Source organism: Protobothrops mucrosquamatus, unplaced genomic scaffold (assembly GCF_001527695.2).
Source record: "Protobothrops mucrosquamatus isolate PMUCROS unplaced genomic scaffold, P.Mucros_1.0 scaffold849, whole genome shotgun sequence".
NCBI classification, from domain to species: domain Eukaryota; kingdom Metazoa; phylum Chordata; class Lepidosauria; order Squamata; family Viperidae; genus Protobothrops; species Protobothrops mucrosquamatus.
This window is the reverse complement of record NW_015387104.1, coordinates 213,898-232,758: the sequence shown is the minus strand read 5'-3', so window position 1 is coordinate 232,758 and position 18,861 is coordinate 213,898. Positions and strand designations below refer to the sequence as shown.

At 40.2% G+C, this 18,861-nt stretch overlaps 1 protein-coding gene across 1 annotated transcript; it reads right to left on the bottom strand.

The window, feature by feature from the left end:
* Window positions 1–4,225: 4,225 nt before the first annotated feature.
* On the bottom strand, window positions 4,226–15,298 carry SSBP1 (single stranded DNA binding protein 1). Its single transcript, XM_015819026.1, has 7 exons — window positions 15,180–15,298; window positions 13,540–13,601; window positions 11,753–11,807; window positions 11,501–11,641; window positions 9,691–9,778; window positions 7,760–7,848; window positions 4,226–4,422 (listed from the first exon to the last, which is right to left on the bottom strand). Exons 2-7 carry the CDS (start codon window positions 13,561–13,563, stop codon window positions 4,370–4,372), a joined length of 450 nt encoding a protein of 149 aa, XP_015674512.1. The 5' UTR covers window positions 13,564–13,601; window positions 15,180–15,298; the 3' UTR covers window positions 4,226–4,369.
* Between the last annotated feature and the right edge of the window lie 3,563 nt (window positions 15,299–18,861).

Genomic DNA, 18,861 nt, shown 5'->3' with positions numbered 1-18,861 from the left:
CCATTCTGAAGTATGCCACAAATCCCAGAATATGAGAAGAGTCCTCCTTTATAAGTGGGGTTATCATCTTTGGTCTTCAAGTGGCCATAATATAAATAGAATTGAAATATATGATTAAAAATTACAGACTCTCTGAAAAACCAGCTGAATCATGTAGCTACTTTTTAAGCGAGCCACTGTCAGGCCCTTGTAGCCTAAAGATCTAGCTTATTCCTGAAAAGAACAAGTTCCATGCTTAGTGGAGATGCCATAAAAATATTTTTTTAAAAACCTACCAGCACTAGTAAAAATCTAATAGCAAGAGAGATCTTGAATTATGTTCAACAGAGTTCAAATTTATTTGGCTGGTAAGATCATTAGCAGCTGATCTCTGTAGAGTTTTGAAATTATACTGAAAGGCTTAATATGCAAAGGACTATTTCTTTCTAAGTGAAACAGCGCAATCAAGAACCCAGATGACTACAGCATATAAAGTCAGAAAGTATTTGGAAATTGGAATGGTTTTATTTGATTTTGTTTAGCACTGTAAGTGCAAATGCCCATAGATTGGCCTGTTTATACCATACTTTTAGTTATAAACCATGGATAATGTATCCCATGGCTGAGTTCACACAACCTGCTAAGAAAATAGATGAATTCTAGCATGGCTTAGCTTGATAAGTAAACTTGACTCATTGGTTCCAAGTTTTGTGGCATGTCTATTGTGTATTATGTCGTGTTTGTAAACATTCCTTGTGCTCTAAGGATTTTAGTACAGGTGCTGATATAATTTCTGCCACTGCTGATTTTGCAGAGATGAGTATCTAAAAGCTATTACTTATATATCTGTGTAGAGTCAGCACAGAGAAAATAAAATAGGATGAAACAGCTAACGTAAAATATATTCTGCGTATTTACGTGAACAGTAGAAAGCAAACACCTTTCTCATGCTTTTAAGTTGTTTTTCACTCCCCCAAAAAGATAGATTCAAAAAACTTGCTAAGGCTACTTTAGTAGAAACTCTTTGGGATTGAAAGTCCCAGAATTCCCAGCATTTAGTCATGCAGATTGGGAATTCTGGGCATTGACGTCTCAAGTCCTTGGGATGTCAAGTTAGACAACGGTACCACAACCATTTCTTTCCCTGAACTACAAAGCCTTCAACCAGATTTCCCCACTGCTTTTATCTGCTGTGATACAGTGCTAGTGGTAAGTATTTATGTGAATGCATAAATTCTTTTTAAAGTATGATGCAATTTATGAGATTACTTTGGGGGTGGGGGGAGGAAAATGTCTATCACACAACTTTCTCACCGAGAGGCTGAGTCTAACCAGACCTGCTTGACTGCATGTAAGATCCCTGATATTTACAGCAGGGTGTCCAACCCTGACAACTTTTAAGACTTGTGGACTTCAACTCACAGAATTCCCTAGCCAGCATGGCTGGCTACGGCATCCTGGGAGTTAAAGTGCATAGGTGTTAAAGTTGCCAAGGTTGGACACTCCTGATTTGCAGTGACTGTGGGCTACACATGAATGTTTCTGTATTCAACAAAACAAATATTTTCAACATGGATACAGCTTACTCTAGAAAAAAAGCTTTTCTCTGGCATACTTCCATTTTTTAAAAAATGTGTACCTTTTGCCACAGTAACTGAAATTAGTTTAAAATTAGTTCAAATATTAGTTTAGAACTTTTAAATACATTCTTTACTTAGATATATAATCGGCATTTACCCTGTAAAGTAAGCCAGAATCATTGTCCCCCATTTTACAGATGGGCAAACTGAGGTCAAAGCAAAGCCAAAGTTCAAAGACTTCTTGAACTATAGCAACTATGCCACATTAGCTTGGGGGGGCGGATAAATGGCAGCTATTGCCTCCATATTCTCTTTATGAATTTTCCTAAATCTTTCTCTCCTGCTGAAAAGTGCTCTGCTTTGCTTCTGCAGCACATTTGTTATTTTCTTCCACTGGGGAAGTTGTCGGGATTCTCCCTTTGCTAAAGAGGTGTGGAAATCTCATTTTAGGAAAATATGATCCAATATTCATAACAATGCTTTGAAAACACTGGCCAGTCTGCTTTGAGTCATGCTGTGACTATCCTGGTTTTTTCCCCCCTTCCTTTTTATTCTGCCCAGCTGCCGTCAGGTTGAGAAATAACCAGCTCTTCACCTGCATGACTCATCTGCAGATTATCAGTGAAGCTTCAAATGTTCCCTGGTGCTGTCAGACTTCCATCAACAAGGACCTGGAGGCGAGAACGGCGTGCATGGGGTAATGGAGAAAGGAAGGAACACGGAAGTTGGCAGGAAGACTGAAAGGTCATGAAACTGCACTGGCTTCGGAAGAATGCAGGTTAGGGACAAGTTGGGGCTGCAACCTTCGTATCTATGACATACGAGTTAGACTGGCTTCTCCAGTCACGTCCCTCTTGATGCGCTGAGTCCTAAAAACACAAATTCAAAGCCTGTTTGGTTAAAAATACAGGCTATAAGTTCAGCCCGCCGTATAGCAACAGGGCAGATTTTAATGCACTTACAGGTAGTCCTTGACTTGTGACCAATTTTCCCATTTGCTAAGCAAGGTGATTATTGAGATGTGCCCCATTTTACCATTTTTGCCGGGGTTAAGCAAATCGCTCCCGTTGTTAAGTGACTCGTGGTTGTTAAGCAGCTCTGGCTTTCCCCCCATTGACTTTGCTTGTTAGAAGCCAGCTGGGAATGTCGCCAGTGGCGATGATCTGACACTGGGACAGTGCAACCTTCATTAAATCCATGACACCCGAATTTTAATCAGGTGGCCATGAGGATGCTACAATGGTCATAAGTTTGAGAACCGGCCATAACTCACTTTTTTTCAGTGCTGTTTTAATTTCGAACAGTCACTACACGAATGATTGTAAGTCAATGACTACCGGTATTTTACCCCACAACAATCCAAATGGATCGATGGGAGGGTGACTGGTCTAAAACTATCCAGTAAGCTGCTTAATTGAAGGAGGATTTGAATCTGAATTCTCCCCAATCCAGTTCCAGCATCTTAACTGCTAAATTGGCTCTTTTCCAACCAAAGCCCCCTCCCCTCACCCCAAATGTACTGTAGGTATAAAAACACCCCATTTCTGTTGGGAGAAAGGCTGGCACAGTGCAGAAGGAAACCCCTTCAGCCCACATCACTTTCAGATTAAAAAAAGAGCTGAACAAGCTCTCTAAAGTCCAGTTTTTGTATTGGTGGATTTTCCTCAGTCCTTTTGAGAAGCCACGAGTAGAGCATTCTATGGTGATGATGCTCACTGATTTTTACAAAGATGCATTTTCGCAAAATAAATTATATTAAGCCCACTAGATATTTACAATGTCTGTTGGGTGTGCTTATTAAAAAAAGAAAACAGGCTAAATTGCCATGACGCTGTAGGAACTGGAACTGTAAATTATATTCAGAGCTGAATGAAAGGATGGAGGCCATGCAGCAGCCTCTTAAAAGAGCTATTTCCAATCACGGCGGCCAGTCTCAACTTACAGTCAGACTCTAGTTCTGCAGATGGTAGCTTTACTGGACTTTATCAGCGGTGCAAAGGTTTACAGAGGGTTTTGCTCAGGAAGAGCTTGCTGGAGAAGTGAGTACCTTTTTCAAGGTCGCTGATCTTCTCAACTGACCATGGACTCGCACAAGGAGCCCACTTCAAATACAGAAGAGCATACCTGTAGCTCAGGGCTGAACTGTGGAGTCCTTGCTACTCCGAGTTTGGTTGTTGCGTAGATGTTACCTAGTTGGGTAATGAAATGTTTGCAGTAAACAACCAAACTCGGGAGAGCACAAGGGCTCTATAGAAATGTTACGTCACCAGTGGAAGGCACATCAGTGCTGCTAAACAGTTTGGCTCTGGGCCTGGCCAATTTGCACTTCTCATAACTTTCATCACATCAAACTTAGCAAAGCAGCCAAAACAAAGAAACAAACAGTAATGTACCTTCCTCTCTGGCCTCCACTAAAAGGACTTTCTGCGAGGTGACACATACATATGTCAAAAGCCTGAACAAAGCAAAAATTATATTCAGGTTCAGGAAATTATTAAAAACAGCAGAATTGTTTAAGGAGCCTTTGATTCATAGATGTCACCATCTATTTTTACTGCATTTAAGTGATCTGTGGTTGAACTGCTTATTGTTATGCAATTGTTCTTTAGACGATTTATGATGATTTGCTAATAATTTCTTAATGCAATGGGCAAAAAAATTGAATAAATGTTCTTTTTGTACAAAATATTATTTTTATCAGGATAGACAACAAAGACATGATTATAGTATTAGGAAAAGCTTACAATAAAAAGGAAAAGAAAAGAAGAACAGCTTAACCCTCAGTCCAAACCCCATTTGCTTCATTCCTTTTAAGTCGACTCAGGAAATATATCCTTAGCATCACTCAGGAAAATAATATTATCTGAAAGCACAAACAATAAGAGACACAATTATTACACACACATATACATATATATCTGGATTTGGTCAGCAGATTTTTTCAGATTTATCTTTTCCATCGTACCTTACAGACTATTTGTACAGGCAGTCCTCGACTTAACAACAGTTCATTTAGTGACCGAAATTACAAGGGCACTGAAAAAAAGTGAGTTATGGCCATTTTTCATGCTTATGACCATTGCAACATCCCCATGGTCATGGGATCAAAATTCAGACACTTGGCAACTGAGTCATATTTATGACGGCTGCAATGTCCTGGGGTCATGTGATTACTTTTTGTGACCTTCTGACAAGCAAAGTCAATGGGGAAGCCAGATTCACTTAACAACCCTGTCACTAACTTAACTGCAGTACTTCACTTAACAATCGTGGTAAAAAGGGACATAAAATGCGGCAAAACTCACTTAACAACTGCCTCACTTAGCAAAANAAAAGACATTTGTGATCATAAGTCGAGGACTATCTATACCTGATATTGGAATTTTTTACATGCACCGTATCAACTTGCTGTGTCTAGTCAGCCATCCAGTTCAGGCTCAAAGTACATTACATATTCTACATACAATACTAACTGCAGGTGGTTGGAGGTTACAAAATAAGAACAATCCTGAATTGATCAGCATGCAGTATAAGCCCTGCAAGCTGCGTTGTTATTACAAAATCCATAAGTGAAACTATCTTCTGGCAACTATTGCAATTTTTTGCAGTGAGTATCATTCCCTGCTTAGAGGTATCTAGCAGGCTGGTTACTATAAGCCATCTGAGCACCAGTGAAATAATGGTAATTATGGGATTAGAAGTCCCAACTTCAAGCACCTGCTCCACCATTAAACTCATGGGGACCTTCTCTTGTCCATCAGTCTTTGAACAGAGACTTAAAAGTAGCCATGGAGATTTTTGTTGAAGGGAGAAAGATGCACACCATCTTGTGCTCTTTAAAAAAAATAGAGATGTAGTACAAAATACATGTAGCTCAGGTTTTAGATTTTAGCAGTGGTTTGCTCTCCGAGCCTGCCATTTAGTTTCCAAACATTTCATTACCAGGCTAGGTAACCTCATCAGGGTGACTTTATAGAAATGTCTTGTTCTGTTCCTCTTTAGCTTATATATGTCTTGGGTGCTGGTGTGGTCATCGACCACACACATGAATTTACTGAAGCCTGGTGTTCTACAAAAGGGGCAATTAACAAGCATATTGATTTAGATCCAGTATATAAACACTTAAGAAACTGGACCATTCGAACGACCAATCAATAACGGAACCAACCAGCTCCTCAGCCGTTGAAAATAATGCCAAACAGTCACGCAATCAACTGACCACACCAGCACACAAGACATATACAGTATAAGCTAAAGAGGAACAGAACAAAATGGTAACAAAATGCTCAGAAACTAAATGGCAAGCTCAGAAAGCAAACCACTACCAAAATAGAGATGTAGTCTTCTTCAAGTGAAGCTCACTGCTAAATGTGTGTGTCCAAATGTGTGTTGTCTCTGGACAACAGTGTGGAAATATCTATCATTTCCCTTTTCCAGAATGTTACTCAGTCTAGCCCAGGATTTCCAAAATTCCGTGTTAATATTGCTACAAACTACAGGCTCTAGAACAACAATACAATACTTTTCTTCACTCTTAATTCCCCCCATTTGTCAAAGAACAGAAGAACCTGACCACAACATTACATCATTAGGAAAAGGTGGTCCATAAAAGAGCATCACCATTCTGTCATTTTTGGACTTGAAGAGACATACTTTCATGGAGTGGACTGTGAAAATGGCAGAGCTTATAGCAGTGATGGCGAACCTTTTAGAGATCGAGTGCCCAAAAACCAGCCCTGCCCACCCCCACTTCGCCCCTGCCCGCAGCCCATCCCCGCTCTGTCCTCACCCCACCCGCCCACAGGGCTACCCACTGCCTCCACGGCCCGCCACAGATCGCCCAAACAGCCCAGCAGCAGCATCTGCGCGACGGGGCACGAGTGCAGTGTCCCCGCTGTCTGGCTGCCATGTTCTTGGCTGCGCTGCTCGGGTGATTCTCCACGGGGACTGCTGGTGAGGAGGGGCCATGGGGGAGGTGGGGCTGGGGCAATGGCATGCATGCCCACAGAGAGGGCTCTGAGTGCGGCCTCTGGCACGCGTGCCGTAGGTTCGCCACCACTGGCTTATAGAAATGGCTAAATTGATTTGTTTGGAAAAGGAAAGAACAATGACTTTACACAAAGGACTGGAAATCCTTTATGGACTTTTCACTGAGTGGATAAAAATGAACTGTTGGTTTCTGGATTTATTGATTAAAAAGGGTTGTATATGGGAAGAAGGGAATTATGTTACATAATTTGGTAGAGTAGAAATAGGGTTAACTATGTAATTGCTACAAAGAAGGTTGGATGCCACTTTTTAAAATATTTTTCCTGGTTCACTTTCTCTTTTACCTTTCTATTTTCCCGCATATTCTTATCTTTTTACGATCTTTTATCTTTTTTTGTAGCTTTTAACTTTGAATATTCAATAAAAATTACATTTAAAAAAGGGATATACTTTCCCTCATTTTTTAAACCTCTCCTTCCTTCCTTCCTTCCTTCCTTCCTTCCTTCCTTCCTTCCTTCTCTTGCTTTTAAAGTTTCTCTCTTGTAACACTAAGCCCAGCAGAGAGAAATTGTAGTAAGTTAAAAGGAATCAATGACCCAGGCAGACATTCGGTACTTCCTGGTACATGCCTGCATCTGAACTTTTAGCCAAGCTTACTTTCCCTTACAAAGCAAATCTGTTGATTCTGTGCGAGAAGATAGAAAGTGGCCAAGGCTGTCAGTTCTCAGGCAAACAATCTTGCCTGTCTTGTGTCTTCGGCTTCCACCTCCATAGTCTCCAACCCAGCATGGTAGGGGAGGATGAGGGTTGTAATTTAAGCCATCTGACAACGAACATTGCATTGAGAACTTTGTGCTCCTACAGACTTTTTTTTAAAGAAGAGCATCCAAGAGAGACATCTAGTGGAAGAAATGGGAATTTAAGTATGGCCTAATAATCTGTAAATTTAGGACGGGTAGGCAACCTTGGCTCTTTTATGACTCGTGGACTTCAACTCCCAGAATTCCTGAGCCAGCATGGCTCAGCTTGGAAACTCTCCCTTTCCCCTCAGCGTGGCTGGCTCAGGAATTCTGGGAGTTGAAGTCCATGAGTCATAAACGAGCCAAGGTTGCCTACCCCTGATTTAGGGGAATCCCTCAGGGAAGCAATGCAGGAGTCTATGCAGCAACACCCATCTTCACTTTTAGCACTTGCAGTTCAAAACATTTTACCTGCAATGACAGTTGTGGCTTGCCGCCTCACATTGTTTTTATCTATATATTCGCCATAATCTATTTTTCCCTCCACGTAGATCCGAGCACTGTCAAGAACCAAACATACAAATAATCGCATATTAATTGCAGCCCTCAATTTTTACTTTTTCATTTTTTTTCCTGTATTTTTTCATATTCCACCTTTATTATTTTTACAAATAAACTCAAGGACACACAATACTCCTCCCTCCCTCCTATTTTCCTCATAAGAAGAAGACTGTGAACTGGATTGGGTTGAGAGAGCGCGATTGGCCGAAAGTCACCCAACTGCCTTTCATGACTAAGGTGGGACTTGAACTCGCAGTCTTCCTCTTTCTAGACCAGTGGTTCTCAACCTTTTTAATGACGCAACCCCAACCAGTCGTAAGTCGAGGACTAAACCGGTCATAAGTCGAGGACTACCCAACCAGTCGTAAGTCGAGGACTTTCCCTGCCCGGGAGCGCCACACATACGTGGTTCCGCCCCCTGCGCCGGCCGAGGGGTAGCTGGCAAGCGGCAGAGACAGAGCAGGCCGACCACCAGCTGGCCCAGCCCAAGGGAGGTAAGGCACCCGCCGGAAAAGGGGAAAAAAATGGCGGACAAAAAAAATGGCGGACAGCCTTGCTTGGCGACCCCCGTGAAATGGTCGATCGACCCCAAATGGGGTCCCGACCCATAGGTTGAGAACTGCTGTTCTAGACTGATGCCTTAGCCACTAGACCAGGGGTAGGCAACCTTGGCTCTTTTATGACTCGTGGACTTCAACTCCCAGAATTCCTGAGCCTAACCCTGCACTAGACCAAACTGGCTCCCAGCCCTTTATTATAGTTAAGGACCAGAATCTCACTTGAAAGTAAACATTAAAATTTACAAAATAAAAGAACATAAACAATAACAAAAAAGCAATTGGTTACAACAGGTTTTACATACAATAAAAAATGACTAATTCAAAGAAATTATACTGGGTGACTACCAGCAATGGTACTTAACACAAATTTAAATGACTTAGACATTTAATTTAATTGGGGAAACAAAATGTAGGTGTGCATTTCTATGAAATGGGCAACACAACTATGTATGGCTCATATTTTCAACTACTGTTAACAATGAACAGTCTTAAAATAAGTGATTTTCCTTCAAGGACAGTTGTTGAGTAGATTTTGAAATATGCTAGGGTTAGCACTCTCTAAATTTGGGAATATTTGATTTAAAATCTCTTGCTGAACTAAGTAAGTTTCAAATCTTGTAAAAGTTTTGCCTTCATCTTTAATTGAAAAATTACTTCCTTGTAATTAAATCAGTATTTAATGTTCCCATCAGTGCACGCTGCTTATATGTTAATTATGTGAATTACAGAAGATCAGAGAAGAGGATTTTAATTATTATTGCCAAGGCTGTGTTTGGCACAAGAGATTGCCAAAATAATCCTATCCGGCTGACAACAAACCATATGCCCCTCTTGGCATCCACTTTGTTTCCTTTCCTTTTTCCTCAGGGATATTTTTAAAAAAATGAAACTGTGAAGAGCTGTAGCCGAATTTTTCCTCTTAACACCAGTCTCAGTAAGGAAAAAAGCTTTGCTCTATGAAATTTCAGCAAAAAAATGGATCTCTCATAAGCTAACTGTTCATTTTTGCCCCAGACAATTGGGCAAGTCTGGTTCTAGCAGTACTAAGGACCAGAGTACCATAAAAGCAGCACATGCAAAATAAATCAGATACAGCCACTCTGAGTCTATCATTGTGAAGGTGATCAGACTTTGAATAAAGACCAGCTTCTCCCAGACAGCATTAGGCAAGATTAGGCAAATAATTAGACATGATTTATGAACCTGGAGGACTAGAAATAAACTCTTATTTGAATGAAGCATGTTGGAAAGTTCACCCAACAACATCTCAGTTCAACTCACCCCTTCTTCACAAACCGATAAGCTAAGTCTCTCAGCCCCGGCCTGAACACCGAGACCCTGTGCCATGTGGTCTTCTGTGTAACATCGTCTAGGCCATATAAAACACAAAAAAGATTTTCAGCAACATCCAGAGATCTTAAGTATTGACTATAGCAGAGATGGGCAACCCAGACCCCCAGTTTGCAGCTCCAGAGTATCCGAGATTTGGTGGCATGATTATTCAGATTTCAAGATCTTAAGCCTGCCTTGCAATCTGGCCGTCCTCAAGAATGGCACACATTTGGTCTCACACAACCAGATGCATTGCTATAATATCAGTGACATCAGTACAATACATGGAGTAGCTGTGAGTGGGTCCTTTTGTATCCAGGAGTTTATCGTCTTTGGATGAGATTACACTAGCCCAGACAGACCTGGTGCATTAAGTTGGAGGTCCTCTTGGATTCACGGCTCCTGCTCAAAGACCAAGTTGCAGCTGTAGTCTGGAAGGCCTTAGCCCAACTCTGGGTTGTGTGCCAGTTACCCCACCTTCCTGGCTAGGGAGGGTCTCTGAGCAGTCACGTATGCCCTGGTTATCTCCCAACTGAATTACTGCAATGCAATCTACATGGGGCTACCCTTGAAAAGTGTCCGTAAGCTTCAGCTGTTGCAGAATGCAGCTGCATGAGCCATACTGGATGCCCAAAGAAAGGCACCTATAACGCCTTTGCTCTGTGAACAGCACTGAGTGCCAGTTTGCTTCTGGATCCAATTCAAGGTGTTGGTCATCATCTATAAAGCCCGACATGGCATAAGGCCAGGTTACCTATGGAACTGGCTGTGCCGCATCACATCAGCCTGCCCCATTGATTCAAGCAGGGTAGGTATGTTGCAGACCCCTTCAGTCAAAGAATTTCGACTAGCGGGGTCTAGGAAAAGAGCGTTCTCTGCCACTGCCCTTCCATTGAGGCAAGGCCCCTAATCCCTTGGCCTTCCAACAAAGGGGTCAAAATTTACAAGGCTGTGTGGCCTTGCGTGGGGAATACAGAGGCCCACCCAACTTTGGGGCTAGCTGACCCCATTAGAACCCCCCTCCACACCTGTACTAACAATTGCTAACTCCCGATCTTGGAATTTTTAACCTTTTTAAATTTGATTTGATTGGCTTTCCTAATTAGTTTTCCAGATGTAAATAGTGCAGTTCACCAAAACTGCACTTTATGATCTTTCAGTAAGTGGGCTGCAGGAAAAAATAATATTTTGCCTAAATAATATTTTTAGTAAATCTAAGGACCTCCTAGTTTAAAAATAAATTATTAGGACAAGTAAATTATTAGGGCAAGAATAGTATATAAATACATTTAGGCACACAGTTTCACTATACAATCAGGAGCGGCTTTATCAGTTAGTTGCTAGGACAAGACTCTAAGATTTCAAAAAACACTAGCAGGTGATGGAGGAAGAAAAGTTGTTAAAATGAACTTCAAAAGTTAAGAACTGAAAGCTTGTGATTATATATAATTTTGAGCCCAAGAATATAGGAGAAATCCCATTTGGAGAGCTTTCCAAAATGGCAAGATATTAAATTATCCCTAGAGGAAGAAAAGAATACATTTTCCTTATTTTCCTGCTACAATGGCCCCAGGGGGCACCAATTTAGAGATTAGTGAATGTATGTCTGTGTATGTGGACATGGGAAATAAGAGAGCATAGATGCATGCATATTATTGTTGACATCACAACACAGCATACAGTCTCAAAGGAGACTGAGCTCATACATAATTCAGTTTAATGCCAAAATGGTTGACAAGCTATTGCTAAACACACTTACCTCCTTGAACCACCTCAGTGTCTCCCGATCGCCACATCTCATTGGTAGCTAGGCTGAAAATTGTGACAGGGTTTTTTCCTTCCATTTGTCTCATGACAGGATCCTGTCCTACTCGACCAAGCAGTTGGATACGATTTAAAGCTAAACAAAACATCAACACCAGATGGTAAAGAAGAATGCATAAAAGTTGCATTGCGACCACATGGCCTAAGAAGCCAGGCCCCATTCTTTGTCCCTTGAGAAACTACTTACATCTTTCAAGAGTTGTTGAGACCTCAGATTCATGTCTTACAAACTGGCGCATCACCTAAAGAAAGAAAATTTATAGGGTAGCCATTCCAATTGCTGACATCATTCCATGTAGTACTCACTCAACAGGTTCTCTCAACTACATTTAGATTGTAGTTCCCATCCAGCACATTCTGAGATTGAGAGTCTCCATCCCACTATATGGGGAAGGCTGCAAAATAACTTTCTCTGAATGAAGCTTACACAACTGGAAAAAATGGGCAGGTGAAGGGAAAATACACAATCATGTTGCTGTTTTATATAGGTGATCACTGTCACCTTATCCCATATCAGCAGCAGTCATCCATGCTAATATATTTACTAGTACAAAAAAAGGGAGGGGATTAATCCAAGATCCTGAGCAGGGTTCTCATATTTTAGCAATGAGCTTATGAAATGTCAAGAGAGGCAAATGCCTGCTTTAGATAGCTAAATTGGAAAACAGAAACCATATTGCCTTCCAAATTAAAAGCCCTTATTCAGGAAATAAGAGCAACCTCTTCAGTCAACAGTCAGATGCTATCCAATTTCAGAAGGCAGGCAAATTACAGTTTTTTTAAAAAATGGACATTTAAAATCTTGCAGAAAGCATGCACAGTAGAGGAAAATCATTGGATAGGCTTGCAACCAATGTTAAGCCATAGTTTAATTTCACCTTTTGTTGAAGAATCCAACATAGGCTTTCTTCACTCATAATACCGAGCCATAAACTAGGACCTACAAATCAGTGACTAGGTTCATGCACTATTCTAAGCCATCAAGTAACTAAACAAACCACATTATAGTATTTGTGAACCTGATCTCTGTCAAGATCAGTCTATTGGTCTGAATTTTATTCCAGAGGAACATATATAGCTCCTCTCTTTTCTTATTTAAACTTTTCTTCTTCCTTCATTTTTGAACCAGTTTATTTCTAATTTAGTTCTTCTAGTTGTTGCACTGGATCCTGGTTTAGATTATGAAGATTATGCCTCCAAGTTTATTCCCTCATTATTGCCATTAGTGACTGCTTTTTCTCACCTTCATCCTTACTATCACCTACTAGGTTTCATGTTAGCAGTTATTGCTACTGCCTTTTCTCAAATTGCTATTTACTTACTATACTACTTCTCTGGACCAGAAGAGAAAGAATGAGTTAATGAGTAAAATGCAAATTTATTTTTTTACAAGTTTGGTTCTCATACATAAAAAAAATGCTCTTAAAAGAAATTCCAATCTATAGATAATCAGGAGGATGACCTTCAAGAAATAGGTAAGAACTGTTATATAAGCAAAGAGTCCTGGAAAAGAATATTAAGAGGAGACTGAAGCAGACTCTTCCCCGATTCTCAGGGATATAATACACTGAGGCTTGTAAGATTCTGTTACAATACACCAATGTTTTTTCAAACTTGGAAACTAAGTTGTGTAGACTTCAACTCCAAGAATTTCCCAGCCAGCATGAGTTGAAGCCCACACATCTTAAAGTTGTAAAGTTTTAAAAACATGTATAAACTATCTCAATAAAGTGTGTCCCAGTCATCCTGTGGAGAAAAATCTCCTGATAAGCATTTCCTTGAATGACTGACATTATCTAATCTCTCTCTCCATCCCCCATGTACTAAAGCCTCTGTAACTCCCAAATCCATTCAGCCAATAGATACACTGTTTAAAGATGATAGGTGAGGCAGTCCAACACATAAAGCCCAATGATCCTAAGATATAAGCAATACATAGTTTTCATAAAAGCTATGAAATCACAAAATGGATACCTGAAATAGTGGTCTGTGGAACATTGTTGCTGTTTCATTTGTTGGTTACTTTTGGAGATGTTCTGAAAGACAAAGCAAGTATTAAAACCATCCATTTCCAATTAACAGTTTAATGTTGGGAGTAAGCAAAAATGACAATGGATCATTAATTCATTATTCCACAACCTCAAATCCTACTGCTGTGTTATATCATTACCCCTATCATTTTCTATCAATGCTTCAATCAGCATTGTCCAGGGAGTTAGAAGTAAACTGAAGAAAAAATGCAGTTCCTTTAACTTTCTTCTGCTAACCTAGGACTGGACTTAGATAAATCTCCAATAATGAACTTGACTCAAAAATACTTGGTAGAATACTGTTTATTCATTACAGCAGGATCCTGTGCAGCTGGGCTTCATAGCCCGGCTTTCATTTCTGCATCTCCTTTTTTTAAAAAACATACTCAACACAAAAACAGAACACAAGAGAAAAGAAACAAGAAGTGGGGAAAAAAGAGTGCCTCACCAAGAAACATACATCAATCCAATTCCATATAATTGAGGTGGGCAAAGAGTTAAGAATTAATTTAACATCAATCATTAGCTGAGCTCATGCATTGTTCCAAGCCATGATATGATTTGTTTTGCTTTCCCTTCATCCATTGTATGAACCAAACACCTCTAGCAACACACTAAAGTATAATTCATGTTTTATAACTCACATAAGTTATGTTACAGCCCAATCATGGGCAAATAAACCAGAAGTCATGTAGTACAGCGTACGTTTTTGGCTTGTTCCAAAATTGATATGCCCTCAAATATATACTACAGAAAATTACAAAGTTATATGTTATTAAAAAATTCATTTCGAGGACCAGCATCAGAATTAATAATATAGTATCCTTACAGACGCGTCTATGTATATATATCTGATCGCTAGGAGGGGGGAAAGACTTGATGGCATACAATCAATCAAAGAGCCGTCTTGATTGGGTAAAGAAGATTAACTCAAAAAGTAGATCCCCGTGCAAGAGCGAAGTCTGCCGAAAAGTATCTAGTCTAGGATAAGGATTCCTCCCTTGCACCAAGAAGAGCACGGCAGAGATTTCCAACTGAGCTGGAGTCTTTTGATGGGGAGGGACTGCAGCCCCATTCACTACCGAGCAAAGCCAGGAGACTTTGCAAAATCAAGCGAAGCTTAAACGAAAGCAAGGTTGTAGGGCTCAGGGAAACTTGCTTCCAATTAAATACTCAGGAAATTAAAACCTTGGCTCTGGTGTGCTTCGGTGGAATTAATGCCCACATGTTTGTAGGAGAGGAGAAAAAGAAAAAGCGAAGCCTCCCGGCGGTGGATTCTTTTCCCTCGTGACCACGTGGTCTACTCTATGCCTTGTTTCCCCCCCTCCATCCCCGGACACCTTCTACCAGCATGCTGGCTGGGCATGATAGGCTTTATAATCCGAGATATCAAGACGACACCCCATTTGGGGGGGGGATTATATTTGCACCTACTCGATAAGCTTGTTTGCATCCGCTGGAGACAAGCCCTATCATATAATCGGGATGCCGGATTAGGAAAATGCAAGCAATATTAGTAAGAAATCACCCTCTTCCTTCCCGCCGCTCACTTAGAAACGGCTGTCTTGCTCAGGTTTTACTCACTTGTTTGCTTTCCAGCAGACGCCAGCAAATACTTCGGCCCGCCGAACACGCAAGCGAAAAGATCTCGCGTCCGAAATCCTCACGTGACTTCCAGGCGCTTCCTGTATTACGTTTTACCCAATGGGAAGGCGGTTCGCCATAGAGATGCCATGGCGTAGAAGGGCCTTGGGACCGTAGAAAAGCGAGATATCCGGCGGCTTCCGTTTCCACCGGAAGTTCGATTTGTGACCCGCTTTTTTTTTTTAACCGTTGCCGAGTTTCTCCCTTATTCATCTTGCGAGGGAAGGTGGTGTTGTTGTTAAAGAGATCCTTTTCTCTCGCCAAAAGCGGTTCTTCTTTGTGAAGATTTTGGTTCTTTCGGATTTATTTCCCCGTGTAATTGAGAATGAGGGGAGTATAGGTGTTTCCTTTTGTACGTGGTTTTTTGGGTTTATTTATTTAAAACATAAGCTTTTAGCACAGTGTTTCTCAACCTTGACATTTTTAAGGCATGTGGACTTCAACTCCCAAAATTCCACAGCCAGCATTGCTGGCTGTGGAATTCTGGGAGTTGAAGTCCACATGCCTTAAAATTGTCAAGGTTGAGAAACACTGTTTTAGCATCATTCATTGGCTGGCAGTAAATTGCAGCCAACAATAAACCAAAATGAAACATGTGCTTTGGCAGACTGTGTACAGACGACATGAACCAAACTTTTAACATCTTATATAGAAGGGGCTTTTGAGTTTAACCTCAAAGTTAATTGTTTCCAGTTTTTGATTGCTCCAGGGTGTTCAATAGGATTGATTTCTAATAAAGTTCTATCAGAACGTGTATGGCCACACGTCCTTATCCAGATTTTGGCATAGCTCCACTACCAAAACAATTTCAGTACTATATTCTAAAGTCCAATTTTAAAAAGTCCATATAATCAGCACAATTCAGATGTGAGTGGAGTTGCAAGGCTATTACATTCTAGATCACCTAAGACAGTGGTGGCGAACCTATGGCACGGGTGCCAGAGGCGGCACTCAGAGCCCTCTCTGTGGGCACACGCGCCGTCGCCCCAGTCCTAGGCCTTCAGCTGGGTTTTATAAAACCTTTTCACTTTAGGCTTCCGCCACCGTGTGCAAAAAAAAAAAGGTTCAATCAATCAGTCAATTTCAACTTCTCGCGGGAAAAAAAAAGATCTTGCAAAGTTGGAATTGATTGATTGAACTTTTTAGTCCCACCCAGTCTGCCATTACCACTGCAGCCACGCCCACCCAATGGGCCATACCCGGCCAATGGGCCACACCCACCCGGCACCCTACGATGCATAAGTGGGTTTTGGGTTGCAGTTTGGGCACTCGGACTCCAAAAGGTTCGCCATCACTGACCTAAGAAATAGAAATTGGTTTATAATTATATAAACCTCTCTATTTCAGGGACTGTTTGTAACTACCTCTCCAAATGTCAACTGGGGAGCATTTTTCACCCTACTTAACCATAGAGCAATCTATCCTAACATTCAGTCATAAAAGACCGACATACTTCTTACTTCTCCAAACAGGCACATTTTCAAAAAAAAATTCCCATTTCAATCATTTGAGAGCTTTATCCCATATTGAGTTCTTAGAAAATAGTGAAATACTGTCAGGCACAAACAACCAGAGCTACTTGCAAATAGATAAATTATATTGCACAGTAAACAATTTTATTGACTTCTACCCATGTTTCAGAAATCTCCCCAGACTGCTTGCTTTTTCCTGAGAATAACTAGCTAAGGTTTCATGGGTCTTGGAGAGGTCAAGCTTATGTCATTTGCAGTTGCACAATGATTTCAAGCTGTATCCTCGTTTAACCCTTCCTTCCAGCCTAGCTGGCTGTTTCCCAACATCAACAAATGATTATCACATAGACAAAAAGATACACATATTTACATGTAAATGGAATTACTACACCCACTCTTCATTTAGTGACTACCTTGATTAGTGACCATTCACAAATATGACGATAATAAAGTCATTTTCTGACCAGTGCATCAATTTATGACCAAATTTTATGCACCTGACAATGCACGCTGAAGTAATATTGGTATAGTAGTATGAGAACCTTTTCTAAATGAGATGGCATTTTCAAATTCTCTCTCTCTCTCTCTCTCTCTCTCACACACACACACACACACACACAGCAACTGTTTTGTTTAGCAACCTAGTCAATGGAATAGAACTTAATTGCTAAACAAGGAGTGCTGTACTGTCAAACAAAATAACTTTTATCAAATATTGTTTATATTTAATCCATTTTTACTGGTTTGAAAAAAAGGAAAGGTTTACTATTTCTTGACTTTAATTTACCAGTGACAATTCTTTACCACACCTAGACTTATTGATACCTACTTTGACCTCTGCAAAGGAATATTTTAATGCAGTCTTAACAATTCATCCAATGACATTTCCTCCAAGCAGAATTAGTTTGTCCATTCCCATTAGGAAGCAACTCTACAAGGTTATGTGTCTACAGAATAGGCACAGCAATGTGTTAAAGTGGCTAAAGTTGCCATCTCTCTCTTGTAAAATCTCAAAGCAGTCTGCAAAATATGCAATCCTTTAAGTGAACAACTTCAAAAGCTTTATTCACAAGTGCAACTAAAAAAAGCTCTCAATAGACTGTTGGCTGTCCAGCAGCTAGACATTAAAACCGTATTCAGGAATGTCTAGGCGGGAGCTTATATTGTAAGTTTATAACTAAACTTATAAATAGAAGAGTGAGCTTCGGACATGCAATTCTATCCATAGTTAACATTTTGACTGTAATATCAGACTTAATTAGATTTGCTTTAATTTTTTTTACAAAATATAATTGTAGGACTCTTTAAAAAGAGATCTATTGTCTACGTGATTCAAATGTTCACACCTAGGTATGAAAACTATTTTCTATATATCTGTCATTCATCAAAAATAAAACAGGCACCCACTTTCTGAATAAACATGTTTAACCTCCCTGCTACTGCATGTGGAAGGAGATATAATCTAATTTGAAAACACGTTTTTCTCAACTTCTGTACTTTATTAAATTTTATCTGTTTAGCCTGTTTAATACAATATATTTCACTCAAGTTGTGTTCTTTGTTGAGAACAGAATCCCAAGGTAGGACCCGGCTTCTTACAATCTACAAGAATACCAGTTACCCACTATTGCCTAAGAAGTCAGTCCTTTAAACAAATGATAATGGTCCTCTGCAATGGTAATTTTTGACTTAAAAAACAACAACAGTGGGATACAGAGATCTTTAAAAATGAATGGATATAAAAGATGAATAAAGAAAGCTATGGATGTTCAGAAAATCCAAGGGAGAAAATACGCCAATTAACTTAAATAAGGCTTGACACCCTCCTGGATACATTGGAATATAACCCCAGAATCATGGAACTACAGTATTAGTACGATGCATCGAAGCATAACATTTACGGAAGTTTACTTTGAAGATTTGTTCTGCTTGAAAGTTTTGTTATGAGCCTCTTCTGAGGTATATGTCTGTTTGGGTTTATGAGTTATAGCTGTTGGATTCAGAGAAGACTAAGGTGGTTTATGTGGTAATATAATATGTTGTTCTTGTAGAGAAAGATCCAAACCAGCACTATGGTTCCTTGGAGTCATTGACATATTTAGGTAAAAATATGACTTTTTCAACCAAATGAGCACTTTTCACACTGCCTT

Excerpts from the sequence above, each read along its gene's own strand:
- SSBP1 (XM_015819026.1), bottom strand. The coding sequence starts at position 13,563 with ATGTTCCACAGACCACTATTTCAG. Across the intron at positions 11,808-13,539 it reads TCCACAGACCACTATTTCAG|GTGATGCGCCAGTTTGTAAG; the intron begins GTATCCATTTTG and ends TTCTTTCTTTAG. Across the intron at positions 4,423-7,759 it reads AGCCACAACTGTCATTGCAG|ATAATATTATTTTCCTGAGT; the intron begins GTAAAATGTTTT and ends TTGTGCTTTCAG.